This window comes from Ictalurus punctatus, chromosome 20 (genome assembly GCF_001660625.3).
Source record: "Ictalurus punctatus breed USDA103 chromosome 20, Coco_2.0, whole genome shotgun sequence".
Classification (NCBI taxonomy): domain Eukaryota; kingdom Metazoa; phylum Chordata; class Actinopteri; order Siluriformes; family Ictaluridae; genus Ictalurus; species Ictalurus punctatus.
The window spans coordinates 13,674,353-13,690,563 of NC_030435.2; the positions used below are offsets into that span (position 1 = coordinate 13,674,353).

General features: G+C 36.3%; 1 protein-coding gene across 2 annotated transcripts; it reads left to right on the top strand.

The window, feature by feature from the left end:
• Window positions 1-11,965: 11,965 nt before the first annotated feature.
• Window positions 11,966-14,068, top strand: LOC108280466 (lithostathine-2). 2 transcript variants are annotated; one of them, XM_017495453.3, is made up of 3 exons: window positions 11,966-12,161; window positions 12,288-12,659; window positions 13,534-14,067. In XM_017495453.3, the coding sequence occupies exons 1-3, from the start codon at window positions 12,113-12,115 to the stop codon at window positions 13,944-13,946; spliced, it is 834 nt and encodes a 277-aa protein (XP_017350942.2). In that variant the 5' UTR covers window positions 11,966-12,112; the 3' UTR covers window positions 13,947-14,067. The 2 variants fall into 2 exon arrangements, with proteins under 2 accessions (XP_017350942.2, XP_047018491.1); XM_047162535.2 differs by having other exon boundaries at window positions 11,966-12,659; window positions 13,534-14,068.
• The last annotated feature ends 2,143 nt before the right edge of the window (window positions 14,069-16,211 follow it).

Consider the following 16,211-nt stretch of genomic DNA (forward strand, 5'->3'; position numbering starts at 1 on the left):
TATGCAGTCCAAAGTGCTCACAGTGCCAGTGAAACAAGACACTACTAAGCTTACAAACCCATCAGAGAGATAGCAGAAACATAAGGTATGGCCAAATAAACAATTTTTTTTTTTACTTTCTTAAAAAGAAAGGATGCACTAGTGAGCTCGGGGGCATAAAAAAGCCCAGAAAACAAATATGGTGGATGCCAGAAGAATTTTTTACCTGGTGAAGAGAAACCCTCTCACAGCAGCTGGCCAGAGCAAGACATCCTCCAGGAGGTAGGAGTATCGGTGTCAAAGTCAACAATCAAGACATTTATTCATTTAACAGACGCTAAAGAGGAACCTTCAAGAGGAAACCTTCACCAGAGTAAGTACAGAGGGTTTACCACAAGATGTAAAGCATTGGCAAGCCTCAAAAACAGGTGGACCAGAGTAGAGTTTGACAAAAACATCTACAGTAAAAAGTCAATTCCTGTAGTTCTGGAATAACATCCTATAGATAGATGACACAAATGGCAACTTGTACCAGACTGATGGGAAGAAACCAGTATGAAGAAAATAAGGAAATGCTCATGAGCCGAAGCATACCACCTCATCTTATGGTATGGACATGTGTGTCTGGAACTGGTTCGCTTGTCTTTACTGTATTGATGATGTGACTGCTGACAAAAGCAGCAGGATGGATTCTTAAGTGTATTGGATTATCAAGTAATCAATTATCTGCTCAGATTCAGCCAAATGCTTCAAAACTCATTGGACAGTGCAGATGTACCTGTACAATGACCCAAAAGCATACTTTGAAAGCAGCCCAAGACTTTCTAAATCAAAGAATGATCATCAAAAACTCAAAAACCACTCAAAATAACTAAGGCACTAAAAGTTTGGAAATTGGAAAATAAGATTTTTTCTTTTTGCCTTATCCAACTTTTTTCCCTTCAAAATTGTTTCAAAACTTTATCAATTTGGTGTAAAAAAAAAAAGTGAACCTGACAACCTTGTTTTGATTCATAAGGGCTGTGTCTGAAGTCACAGTTCTCTGTATCTCATATTTTAAAAGAAAATCCTGGTGTGCTCTACACTGGGTGGCCTCATTGTGATTATTTGATCTGTGTGCAAGAGCTGTTAGTACAGAGCTTGAGTGAGACTAGTACAACTGTCTCGCATTCAGAGAAAGACCCTCATGTGCTATAAGTGGCTGTGTCTCATTCTCTGAAATTGAAGAACACTTTGGCAGAAAGTGCTGCTAGCTCGACATCAAAGCAGACTGGAGATTGGAGTGAAAGCTGGAGAACAGCACAGCAGAGGCACTGAATGCCCTACAGTCTTTTTCTTTAGCAAAACCGATGTTTCAGCACTGTGAGATAAAGCAGCAATACACACTGGCATGTGCAGAACACAGGTGGAACACAGATCTGCTGGAGATGCTATTTCAGTTTTGCGCATGCTCTTCTTCCTGGCCTTAAGAGAAGTGAAACATTTGATAATCCATATATATATTTACCATGACACATTTCAGGGATATGTGTCTCAGTCTCTCCTGTACAATAGCAGACTACAAAGGATCCTTTTTCAGGAGCACTCTCCTGAGACATTGGTAAAGTGAGGTGACGCTATATCCACATTTGAAATGAAATATTTTGGAGATTAAATTATTAAAAGATCTCATTAAGCACAGATGAATGTTGACACAGTGTTTTTTGTTTGTATTCCGACTTTCTCACAACATAGCTAGGCTACTTCTAGCTTGTCAATCATGCAGCTGATACAAACGACAGCCAACCAAAGGTCCCTTCTGAGCTCAGGACCTAGGCCCCACCCTATTACAAGCCAGGTCTGTCTAGCACACATATTTTCTCCTTCAAAGTATTCTCCCAAGTTGAAGGAACTAACCATTTTTCAATGGCCCCTTAAAATAAATGTTTTATTTTATTATTATTATTATTTTTTTAAATCACTGACCAATCACGGTTTGAAATGACCCTACAAATAGCTGTCTTCTGAATGGACCACAGTGCCTCTCTGTCTTCAACAAGTCTTGCCAAACCTGTGGTTGTTTAAATTCTGAATCTTGTTATTCTGTCTGAGGTTCGTGTATACCAAACCATTTGCCTTCTATGTTTTGGTAGTTCCTGTAGCTTAGTTGCTCTTTCTTGCTTTTGCATGAATTAATTAATTTTGTTGATTTCATTTATGGGGGAAGGGGGTCACTTGTGGAGAAGGGGACAGGTTATGGCCACTAAAACAAAATTGGCTACTAACAGTGTTAACAGTAAGTTATACTTGATCTGGTATGAAAACAGAACATCAAAGGAGCTTTAGAAAAATGATTGAAAAATAATTCAAGCAAGACAGCTATAGTAAAAAAAATACTAAGATTAAAGACAAAGAATCGAGCATGACTACAGTAAATTGGATGACAATAGAATAAGACACGCTGGTGAGACACAGACTAGAGACTACAGACTGGTGACAGTAATGTGCATGTGGTGTGAACAAGGCAGATCTATAGCTAGAGTGAGCCAAAAAGGAGCCAAACAGTAATGTTCTGTGCCACTTAATTACATTAATCACAGATGTGCTGACAGTACTGCTTTCCTCCCTCTTCTGTATTTCAATATGTTCAAACATTGCTTTCAGGAACCAATAGTATAATTCCCATGCCTCACATCAAGGCTGATGTTGATGACATTGTTTGAACACTGACTCAGATACAGTGAAGGCCAAATGGATTTAAGCATGAATCACTGTTGAAGAAACTTATTATATGGTCTCATACTTTCACTTCCCAGTGTTCCTTTCGTTCTTTCTTCCTTCTTCCAATAGTGTCCATGCCATTGGTGCATCTTGATATTCTCACCAAAATGCATTTACTGTCAGCATGCAGCCTTCGTTACCATGGACACTGGGACTGGCTGAAAGGAACATCTTGTATGATGGGTGAGAGTTGGGTACAGGCTCGCTCTGTCAACCAAGGTCATAAATGATGTGCAAATATATTCAAAACATTGAATATTATGGCATTACTTAAGCGTTCTCAGTGTATAGATTTTATACACTATATTTACTATATTCTATGTGAACAGAATCTGGGGAATATTTCATAAAGAAAAATATGATAAGCAAAGTAAATAATTTAGTTTAAATACCAAAATTCCAACACCAACATTTAAATTAAAAAATAAATCTATGTAATTGCTATTTTACAAAACTATGAAATGTGTCACAGTATGGACAGAATTAAGATTCAAACAGTCAAAAAGCTATTACATGTCTGCGTTTCTAATATGTTATTACATAGACCCAGACCAATATTAAGGTTAAAACTGATTTGACACTGAAACTGAGGATGGAAGGGTGTTTTATTCATGCAGTTTCTTAAACCTAACAGCAGCACCTGACAGCAACAGTACATTTTACTTGAAATATACCAAAGGATTATGATTAGGGTGTATTATTAGGATAAGAAATGTTGTGTTTATTAGGCTTAGTTTTAAAAAGTTGTGATTTTTATATGCATTTAAATCAATCACTAAACACTTACTGTATGTTACATCTACTTCTTAGTGATATTTGAAGAACTGCACAGGTTGGTGGAAATAAAGTAACTAAACTAAATAAAGCATTCACATGCAGGTAGGAGGTGGGAAGAAACCTGAGAGCTGAGAGGAAACCCACACAGACAGTAACCAGAGTTCAAGATCAAACCGAGGACCCTGACACTGTGAGATGGCAATGCTACCTGCTGTGCCACTATGCTGCCTGGTTGGAGTGAGATTTAAAAAAAATCCAAAACCAAAAGAGACATTGTCAGTATTTCCTTCCTGCCGTCATTTGTTAGCCAGAGTGTGATGACAGTAGGGTCATTCCATCTCAAGTGGTCCAATAAATGCAAAGTTATTTGATTGACTGTGTTCTAGAGATCAGTTTTTGTTCCAAGGAGCTAGGCCCATCCTGAGCTGAGATATTGAGGTTTACAGCTGTATAATCAAAATGAGTTGTGTGCCATGACTCAAAGATGACCATCTTAGTTAAAACAAGTAAAATAAAATAAAATAATAAAGCTGGTGGTTTTGAAATGTCAATACCTAGTGGTAATCACTCAAAAAATAATTAGGAATATTAAGAAGAAAATTTAAAAGTTGAGCGACCTGCATTGGACCACTTGAGATGGAATAACCCAGTGACTACTTTCTCCTGATCTTCGAAAGTCATTCATGCAGCAGGTATGGAAATGCAGAATTGACTCATATCCCACAAAAACAAACAAACAAACAAACAAAAAATCACATTCCCTATCGGATACATTGCTCCAAAATCTCCCACTGCTGTTCAATGGAGTTGAGATCTGGTGACTGTGAAGGCTGTAGCATATGATTTTAAACATTTTTAATAAACCATTCAGTGACCCCATGTGCCCTATATATGAAGGCTTTTTGATCCTGAAAAAAAACCCCCAACTCGAATAAGGATGGAAGTATTTCATCATGGGACAGAGGTGATGAGTCAGAATACATTTGTATTCATTTACAGTGACCCTTAATACACAGCAGTGAAGAGAGGGGGAAATCATTGCATTATAATTGTATTGTTATATTGTTCTGGTTAAAAAAAAAACAAAAAACAACAAAAAAAACAGGTTTAGAAAACTTTAATTTCTTTGTAGACATGACAGAATATTAAGTCAAAACTTTGGTGGGAAAAATCATAAATCTGGGTATTTATAAAAATAAAATTATATATATATATATATAGGCTTAAACCTCCATGTTGGACATGGAGAAAAAAGTGGCTTGCCCTATATCTTTACATAAATCCAGCACATTATGTATGGTGAATAAAAGAGTCTGATTCTGGTTGATTGGTTCTGTGGTCATATTCTGCCCTCTACTGACAGTATTAAGAATGTAATAAAAATTTGTAGGGTGAAATTTTGGATGCGTGTTGGACAGGGTTGGGAGGGTTCCTTTAAAAATGTATTGCGTTACAGTTACAAATTACTTTATAAATATATTTGGATTACTTCAAGGTCACACATGTAAATAAAGTCAAAAAGAAAAGCAATGTGATCTAAAATACTTTTATTTTACATATTCAATGTTTGAATTTGTTTTAATAAAATAAAATAAAATAAAAATTGCTGTTCCTGATGCGGGTAACATCAGGCTACAACAGAAAACCATTTCAGAGAACAAGTTGTGTTCATTTCTACCAAATTAACACAAAACTGATTTGCGCATGCACCAGAAGATGGCTCAAGTGAGTCACGAGTGGCAAGAGAGAATCAGAACTACAGGAATCATTCATCCTGATAATATTCCTTTTTATTTATTTATTTTTTATAAAATGTACCTGCAACCTGATTACTTTGATTCTTGACGATTACAGTTACCAGTTTTTTGTATCAAGGTATTTCTGGCCAATTCACAATGGAAATTGCAATTTTTCTAAATGTTTACTTCATCATAATGAAAACTAACCTACTGTAGTGTAATGTAATGTGTGATCATATTGTGAATGAAAGTTATGCAATGTGTAAAAGAGTACAGCATTTTAAAACCCAAAGAATACAACGGGGCCTGATACAGAAGTATCAGTACCACACACATTGCATTCACTATCATGCCACTGCTGTGCTGAGAATGGTCCAATTCTCAAATAATACTTGCTCAGCTGTGGTCCTCCTTCTCCTCTTGAGGAGGCAGTGGTGGCTCAGGGGCTAAGACATTGAACTACTGTCAGACACTCATAAGTTCAGATCCCAGCACTGCTAAGCTGCTAGTGCTACCACTGCTTGAGCAAAGAGAATAACTAAGAGAGCTAACTAGGAGCTAACTTCTAGTTAGTACTAAGCTGCTAACCCTCAGCTGCTCAGTTATATAAATGAGATAAATTTATGCAGTGGTGGCTCAGTGGTTAAAGGTGCTGGATCATTAGGTTAGAGGTTCTGGGTTACTGGGGTTCAAGCCCCAGCGCTACCACTGTTGGGCCCTTGGGCAAGGCCCTTAACCCTCAGTTGCTCTGGATAAGGGTGTCTGCCCAAAATACCATAAATGTAAATGTTAGTTGCTCTGTATAAGGTACATTTACATAAATGTAAATGTCATAAAGGGGAGCTGAACAATTGTATCTAGAAACAGATGCATAAGATTTCACTTTGTATGGCTGGAAGTAGATAAAGTCTTCTTTATTATTTTGTAACCAGCAGTAAGAGGATATACATGCATTCATTATATTTGCACTTTTCCAAGAATAATACTATGAGTACACAACATAGCTCAAGGCACAAGTGGATATATTAATCCATAACTACCATCAAATCTAGCAGGCAGTGGTCAAATCCAGAATACTTACACACTAGAACTTGATTATGGAAAAACAAGACCAATGACCATGATAACTAGGTAAACAACCACATGAATATAGCAAGGTTCAGAAATATAGCTTTCCAAAGGTTAAAAAATGAAGGCTTATAAAAGGGTTATATACCAATAAGCAAAGAATATCTGTACAACAAAACAAAAGAAAGGTAATAAAAACTGGGGATAGAGCTAGAAAAAGAGTAAACCAAACATGAGATCAAACATGCCTGGACATAGAGTGCAACTGGTTGGAATTGCAAATTACTTTCTAAACACTTTGAATTTTGCCAGAGTCCCTGCTTGTACTCTGCACACAAAGTAACCTTTACGCGACAATTAACGTACTTAATGATCTCTCTCTCTCTCTCTCTCTCTCTCTCTCTCTCTCTCTCTCTCTCTCTGTCTCTCTCTCTCTGTTTTTTTTTTTGTAGGGAAAAAGGTGTAAACAACACATCTGTTATTTTTGTGTTATTTTTAACCCATTTTTGTTTGGAAATGTTTAACACACAGCATGTATTAAATGTACCAAACACACTGTGTTAAAAGCAACACAAAATGTGTAGACACACAGGTATGTTAAAAATGAACACATGACTGAGTGACGGTTCATAACCATATATTTATCCATAAAACCATCACTGTATACTACAAAAGGCAAATATGTGTGATAACAGTCCAGTTTACATGACACTAAATGCACTGTTATCTCTGTTAGGTTCAGCTTACTTGTTTGTAATTCCCATTGGATCGGAAGTTGGTTACTGAGTTTTTTTGGGACATTTTAAACATCTCCTTTGATGTTCCAAAATCTGATGTTTTCCTCTTAACTATAGGACTTATTTGAGTCATTTACTTCAAAGTCTATATATAAACACCACTTTAGCAGCTCTAGCAATATTTTTCTGAACACGCTCTTGTGTATAAATAAAGCAGATACCATGCTGACATATTTGTTTATAATGTGGTATATTTGTAAAAATAAAATAAAATAAAAAAACAACCCTGAAAATATTAACCCATTTATGAAATAAAATTGAACCAGCATTTTTGTAAAAACAACAACAACAACAATAACAAAAAAAACAAACAAAAAAAACCAACAACAACCAAAAAGCAAAATAATAGGAGTGCTATTTTTATACGCAGCTGACTAATGAAGGGGGGGGGGGGGGGGCATATTATGAAATTAAACCAAGAAAGAAGTGATTAATGTAATAATTACAACTAGGATTTTCATGCAGCGATATATTGGCAATAAACTAGTCTTACATTAGATTTATTTCAAAGCTTGTCATCTTTTCATTCTTATATCATTGTAATAGTCTTTTTATTTGACGTATTCAAATTTCTGTTTGTTAAATCAATATCAATCTGTTGCATCAGTGATCAGTTCAGTTGGTGATTCAGATGGTGTTTGAACACAGGGGGAGACAACAGGTTAAAAAGGTAGCTGGAGTGGCTCGTTAAAGAGGAATATGCATTAAAACAAATAATTCAGGTATGTTTATAGTTACTGAGGTAAACACAGAATGTTTTCCACTACCTGACCTCTAAATCATTTGCGAGGCCTGATGTTTTGTGATTTCTCACTACGGCTGTGTAAATCCAAGTACAAGGTACCAGAATCCTCAACTATTTTTTTGTACAAAATATGGTAATAACAGAAAATTACATAAATAATCAAAATTTAGAAACAGTACAAGTTACAACTTTTAGATCTAGTCAAAGTCATAAAATGGATGAGACTTGTCCAAACTAAGTGTAATGTCAGCTTAAAAAAAGCAATCTTTATTGGGAAATGTTATGGATGTATTAGCGAACAAATGTAGCTTATTAATTTACTATTACTAAGACAATTTGCCACTGCTCCGGTATCACACAGTAGCAGATACAACCCCTGGCAAAAATTACGGAATCACCGCACTTAACCTGGATTTTTTACGTCATAGCAAATAAACAAATCACAGATATGACACAAAACAATTTTTGTTTAATAGCTGAACATTCTGGCTTCGTGAAACATACCTCAAACAAGTTAAATTAAATTATTTTAAATAATGGCCTCTTTCTTTCCAGATCAAGTAGGGGAAACATTATGGAATCACTCAATGTTGATGAAAAAATAATGGAATCATCTTGTAATTTGCATTTCTAAAGCAAATACCAGGACTTATTAGGAAAATACTTGGACTTTTTGAAAGGAAACCTGGCCCCGAGAAGAGAGTTGTCAGTTGAAATGATGGAAAAGATAATAAAACTCCTTCAATAAGGAAATCCAACGCGGAGTGTGGCAAAAGATGTCGGTTGTTCCCAATCAGCTGTGTCTAAAATTTGGTGTAAGTATAAACAAAATGGGAAAGTTACGAGTAAACCAAAGAAGATGTCAAAGCAACAGGCTAGAAAACTCAAAGTGATATGCCTTGAAAATAGAAAATGCACAACAAAACAAATGAAAAACAAAAGAAGAAACAGGAGTCAATTTTTGTGACAGAACTGTAAGGAATTGCTGAATGAAATGGGATTTACGTATAGAAAAACCAAATGAAAACCAGCACTAACACCTAAACAGAAGAAAACAAGGTTACAGTGGGCTAAAGAGAAGCAATCATGGAGTGTGGATGATTGGATGAACGTGATATTAAGTGATGAATCATGAATCTGCATTGGCCAACAAGATGATGCTGGAACTTTTGTTGTGCCGTTCTAATGAAACATATAAAGATAACTGCCTGAAGAAAACAATCAAATTTCCACACTCATTTATGATATGGAGTTGTATGTCAGGCAAAGGACCAGGGGAGATCTCAACAGTCAATGCACAGTTGTATTTTGGAATTTAGGGCACTTTTCTCATTCCATCAATAGAAAATAAGTTTGGTGATGATGAAGTCATTTTTCAGGCAGCAAACAGTCTGGATTTGAAACACTCTGATTTGAAAATCTATGGTGGAAATTAAAAAAGAATTGGCCCATGACAAGGCTCCATCCTGCAAAGCTGAGCTATTGAAGAATGTTCGAACCAGGTTGATGGAGAATAGTGTTTTTCCTTAGTGAAGTCCATGCCGCAAAGAATTCAGGCCATCATTAAAGCCAGAGGAGCAGCAACAAAGTACTAATTGAGATTTATTTTTGTTGATGATTCCATAATTTTTTCCTCAACACTGAGTGAGTCCATAAATTTTTCCTCTATTTGATCTGGAAAAAATCTGCCATTAATTAAAATGATTTAATTTCACTTGTTTGAGGTATGTTTCATGAAACCAGAAAGTTTGGCCATTAAACCAAAATTGTTTTGTGTCATATCTTTGATTTGTTTATTTGCTACGAATTAAAAAAGCCGGGCGAGAATACTCTAAGTGTGGTGATTCCATAATTTTTGCCAGGGGTTGTAGAAGCGTTTAACTACAATAAATTATAACAATTTTTGTTGGTCTGTTTTTTCACATCTAGAGTATTGATTTAGATTGAACAACTAAATTATTCTTTTGGTTTTGGACTTCATTTGTTCTTTGTATGCTTTGATTGAGCTTTGGGTTATTCTTGGTGAGCACATTTCATTTTTGAACAGTTTCCGATTTAATTCATCACCTATTCACCAACTATTCACCAACAATTCACCACCTATTATGCCACTATTTTATTGGTTTTACCATCATCCAAAGTCATGACCTGAAATAATATTATGTCAATATTATGAAATATGAAAGGTACACGAACATCTTTGTAGCATAGGTATTTTTATCCAAGCTGGCGTATTCACTGAAACCCTGATACTTTGATATTAAGACCATATGACTTAAGGGCAGATTTTAATAAAAGACTTTAAAGTAGATCAGTAAAAGTGAATGAATATATCCATGGCGGAGAAAGAACTGAGTTGTTGTTGTTGGTTTATTTTATAAAGTTGTTAAAAAAACAAACACAACATACAAGACCATGTTCTCTGGCATTAATTAGGCAAATATCAATAAACAAATTAATTCAAAGCTACCATAATGGTCCAACACTTTAAATAACAATTAAGCAAATAACAACACAACCCTACAATGCATGCACTATATGTGTGTGTTGTACATACAGGCAAAGATGTTGAAATATGTTTAACTGATGCAATTTTTACAGAACATAAACCCTATGTGTAAAGAAAATCAGCAAAGACCACAAAAAATGATTTTGGCCTATTTTGATGTTGTGAGTAATTTTGAATAATAATTTACTATAGTGAATAGTACTATTTTACTATAATAAGTAGCATTACAAACACATTCACTTATAAGACTGTATTTGGCGAGTCCTAACATAATATTTACGCATTGAAAGAGTATTCAGACATTACTCAGGTACTTATTATCTGAGGTCCCCTTTCAAATTATGATAATGACATGCCTCCATAAATCCTTTCACAGCTTACATGGAAATACGAACTCCCCCAAAAACAAAAAAATAAATAATTGTCTGGAGCTGTGCAATTGTCTTGTATGCTTATAGTTTTGTCAAGAACAAATACTTTGTATTTCTGACAGATTTTGTCACGTCTGTCGCTATGTCTATCAATGTTCAAATTAGCTAGCTCATTTAGGCATGATGTACAATATTTGCATAGTTTATAAGCTGTATTATCAATTGCCATGAATGCTGATCTACTGCTGTTTACTACAGTAATACCACTGTAATTGTCTGTTACTGGACATTTAGCACTATTAAAATGATCATAGTCTACATTAGCTGTGGTGATCTCTAGCTGTATGATGAGAAGCCAAACAGGTAACGTGTGGAAAATAATCCCTTCAGTGATTTAATTACATTATTGACCTAACCCTAACCCTAGAATTGTATTGTTAAATTCAGAACAGTAGTCTAAACTGAGCACACTCTTTAAAAAGGACTAGTATGTAGTAAGTTCAAAATTTTGAAATACAAATGAATTCAAAGTGTGTTTCCCACTTGAACTTAGGAAATAGCATGGTTATGCTCATTAGCTGTGAACAACAATGTAAATCATTCAGGTATTTTACATAATCGCTGAAATTCACCTTACACAGACAAATTCAGTATCGAAACAAATTCATGCAAAACTGCTATAATGATCCAACATTCTCTGCTCAACAGATAACACAATGCACAGCTTAATTATACGAATGTTTCTCTTTTACAAACTGACATGAAATGGCATTTAAGCAGTATTGCATATCATTTAGAAAACCATTCATGACATTAAGCTTTTGTTTTTGTGTTTCACATTGTCATAGTGACTATTGTGGTTCAATTACTGCCAGACTGCCAGGACTGTCCTTAAAACTGACATTTTAATCCAAAGTGGTCGAATGTATAGTGCAATTTGTGTACATTTTGTCCTATCTGTACTGTGAAACTGGTTTTCTGTAAATGGCAGTTTTAATTGTTTTATATCCAGTCAGTATATCAAAATACTTTTTCAGTGATTGTGTGTTATATGAGTTAATATTGTATAAAGCAGTGAACAGAACTATACAGATCCAAAATAATAATAATGACCCCCCCCCCCCCCCCCCAAAAAAAAAAAAAAAAAAAAAAAAAACACCCAGCAGAACAAGAAGTAACAAATAAACAGCAAATGTGGAAATGTAGAGCTCGTAGTGTGCAGAAAAGTACACAGCAGCACTTTCACTTGCAAATATGTACTAATTGACTGTTAAAATAATCATAGGAAAAGCCAGGATATAAAGGCAGTCTGACAAGTGCTGGTTACACAACACCACACTTAAGCTAAGAACCAGAGGATACTGAAAATGAGAACAAATATCAACAGACATGTTTTTTCACTACTATTTCTCTCAGGTATGTGCAGTCCCTTGCATGTATTGATATTTAAGTTGCATTTTCAAAGATTTCTTGTCTTTTTGCAGCAAAACGTGAGCTTATACATCCATTTGTGGTTTTATTTGTGGTTTTTGCAAACTACAGGTTTGTTTGGGGTATCTGCTCTTGTTGCTCGAGACTTCTTCTATGTTGACATGGCTAAGACCTGGCTAGAGGCTCAGAGTTACTGTAGAAAAAAACATACTGACTTGGCTACTGTAGACAACATGAGTGAGATGCAGACATTGATCAATCAAGTGGATCCTTTCTACTTTGGTGATGTGTGGATTGGACTGACTAAGGGAGCAGAGACCCGTTGGGGCTGGTCGATGGGGGACAACACTATTCAGCAGTACAGTATGTTGAAGACCATGTCAAACACATTATTTATAAATGAATCTTGTGGGGCGATTAGTCAAGATGGATACTGGTATTCCCTTAGCTGCTTTTCCCTGCAAGAATTTATCTGCTATGACGGTGAGTTAAATGGGGCTGCTTTTTAAATATCAAAGTATCTGGGAAGGTTTTCATGTTTTATAAAATGACTATATCTCTTGTTTTCTAAATTCTACATGAATGCTGTTAAAAGAAAGTGGACAAATTATTGGGCATGCTGCATGACATTTTTGAAGGCGTTAATGTCACTATAACAAAAACAGCTACACAAGTTATACGAAGTACTCGGCTTGGTTTGCAAGTTAACACTGTAGCACAGTTTTGACTAGCACAACCCTTTAATACAGCACTGGGTCTGAAAAATGTGCTGCTTACAACATACTGTAAAAACAGAGCAGAATTATCATGTATAAAAGCTATAAGATATTGAATAGCCACCGTACTGTATATAGCTAATTGCAATACTTTTAGCTGCATCAGCAATTACTCCTAATGTACAGGTCACAGGTTTGAATGCAATCTTGTAAAAATAATAAATATGAAAAATTTCCCCTAGAAATGAGTCATTAATATGTTTTCTAAGATAAAACAAAAGTCTGCCTTAATGTTTACAGTGCTAGTGTTAATAACTGATTCCTAATTTGATTAGCCATAAAGTCAGTCAGTATTGCATTTCAAGCCATTTTGTAAGTCCTTTTTGGCTAATGGTTTTTCATAGTAAACTTTGGCTAGATGTCAGTAAACATGTTGGGTTGTGTCCATGTTTTCAAATGGACTTAACTGCAAAATATTTTTGAAACCAAATATCTCTGCTTGCTTCTATATTTGTGGTGTATATATTTGAGTGTTTATGAATTTGAATGCAATTTACAGGATTATTAATTTACTTAATTGTTTTTGCTGACTGATTTTTATAATTGTGCGTGTGTGTGTGTTTGTGTGTGTGTGTGTGCAGAATACAACAGCATGATATATTCAATCTCTGTCAAACTAATTTGGAGAGAAGCTCAGGCATACTGCAGATTGAAGTACACTGACTTGGTGGACATCCAGAGTGCAGCTGAGCAGCAAAATGTTCTTAGACTCGTTTTCACAGACTATGTGTGGATCGGGCTGTTTAGTGATTACTGGAAATGGTCAGATGGGGCCACTTCCTTTTTCCGATACTGGGGAACAGGAAAACCACTTAGCCTGTTTAACATCTCAAATTGCGTTGTCATGCAGATGAATGATTATGGGACGTGGGATAATTCACTTTGTGACAGAAGGTTGCCATTCGTGTGTTATGAAGGTCAGCTGTGTGTTTTGTTGTTGTTGTTATTGTTGTTTGTTAAGCTAAATGTAAATTTTATGTGCACTTGGATATAAATACAGCTGAATATACAGTATCTCACAAAAGTGAGTACACCCCTCACATTTTTGTAAATATTTGATTATGTCTTTTCATGTGAGAACACTGAAGAAATGACACTTTGCTACAGTGTAAAGTAGTGAATGTACAGCTTTTGTAACAGTGTAAATTTGCTGTCCCCTCAATATAACTCAACACACAGCCATTAATGTCTAAGCCGTGTAAAAAGTGAGTACACCCCTAAGTGAAAATCTCCAAATTGGGCCCAATTAGCCATTTTCCCTCCCCGGTGTCATGTGACTTGTTAGTGTTACAAGGTCTCAGGTGTGAATGAGGAGCAGGTGTGTTAAATTTGGTGTCATCTTTCTCATACTCCCTCATACTGGACACTGGAAGTTCAACATGGCACCTCATGGCAAAGAACTCTCTGAGGATCTGAAAAAAAGAATTGTTGCTCTACATAAAGATGGCCTAGGCTATAAGAAGATTGCCAAGACCCTCACACTGAGCTGCAGCATGGTGGCCAAGACCATACAGTGGTTTACCAGGACAGGTTCCACTCAGAACGGGTCTCGCCATGGTTGACCAAAGAAGTTGAGTGCACGTGCTCAGCGTCATATCCAGAGGTTGTCTTTGGGAAATAGACATATGAGTGCTGCCAGCATTGCTGCAGAGGTTGAAGGGGTGGGGGGTCAGCCTGTCAGTGCTCAGACCATACGCCGCACACTGCATCAAATTGGTCTGTATGGCTGTCGTCCCAGAAGGAAGCCTCTTCTAAAGATAATGCACCACAAACAGTTTGCTGAAGACAAGCAAACTAAGGACATGGATTACTGGAACCATGTCCTGTGGTCTGATGAGACCAAGATAAACTTATTTGGTTCAGATGGTGTCAAGCATGTGTGGCGGCAACCAGGTGAGGAGTACAAAGACAAGTGTGTCATGCCTACAGTCAAGAATGGTGGTGGGAGTGTCATGGTCTGGGGCTGCATGAGTGCTGCTGGCACTGGGGAGCTACAGTTCATTGAGGGAACCATGAATGCCAACATGCACTGTGACATACTGAAGCAGAGCGTGATCCCCTCCCTTCGGAGACTGGGCTGCAGGGCAGTATTCCAGCATGATAATGACCCCAAACACACCTCCAAGACAACCACTGCCTTGCTAAAGAAGCTGAGGGTGAAGGTGATGGACTGGCCAAGCTTGTCTCCAGACCTAAACCCTATTGAGCATCAGTGGGGCATCCTCAAACGGAAGGTGGAGGAGCACAAGGTCTCTAACATCCACCAGCTCCGTGATGTCATCATGGAAGAGTGGAAGAGGACTCCAGTGGCAACCTGTGAAGCTCTGGTGAACTCCATGCCCAAGAGGATTAAGGCAGTGCTGGAAAATAATGGTGGTCACACAAAATGTTCACATTTTGGGCCCAATTTGGACATTTTCACTTAGGGGTGTACTCACTTTTGTTGCCAGCTGCTTAGACATTAATGGCTGTGTGTTGTTATTTTGAGGGGACAGCAAATTTACACTGTTATACAAGCTGTACACTCACTACTTTACATTGTAGCAAAGTGTCATTTCTTCAGTGTTGTCACATGAAAAGATATAATCAAATATTTACAAAAATGTGATGGGTGTACTCACTTTTGTGAGATACTGTAGCTGTCTTTTGTCAGTATAAATTTCTGGAATGTAGTAGTAGCCAATATGGCATCATCTAGTTCACCTTCATACTCTTAATTGAGTGTTTGCATGACTTTACAGTTACTACACCTAAGAAAAAACAAGTACTGAAAATTAAGGTGAGATCACAAACAATGACAGATTTAAATGACCCGTCCATGAAGGCAAATATTTTGAAGAAGGTGAGTACTCATCATATTTTATTCTCTTCTATTTTCCCTGTCAATAATACAATTATAGCCTAAAGAATGCAGTGTTGTAGTGCAGTTATATATTATTGATTATGTTATAGACATTGTAATTACACGAACATTAAATGTCTTCAAAACTGTGCAGGAGTACATTGACTGTACATGTCCTGATCAAAAAGTTTTGAAATGAAGATGATGTTTTGTAATACATAATGTAAAATTTGATTGCATTTTCTGTTTAGATTGAAGAAATGCTTTCAAGAAAGAGAATGATCAATTACACCCTTAGCTGGAGAGAGAAGGATGGAATAGTCTTTCATCCAGAATCTGACAACATACAGCAGAAGAACATGCCTGATGAGCTGTAAATTCTTCTAACATGTTTCTGATTCTTTTTTTTTTTTTTTT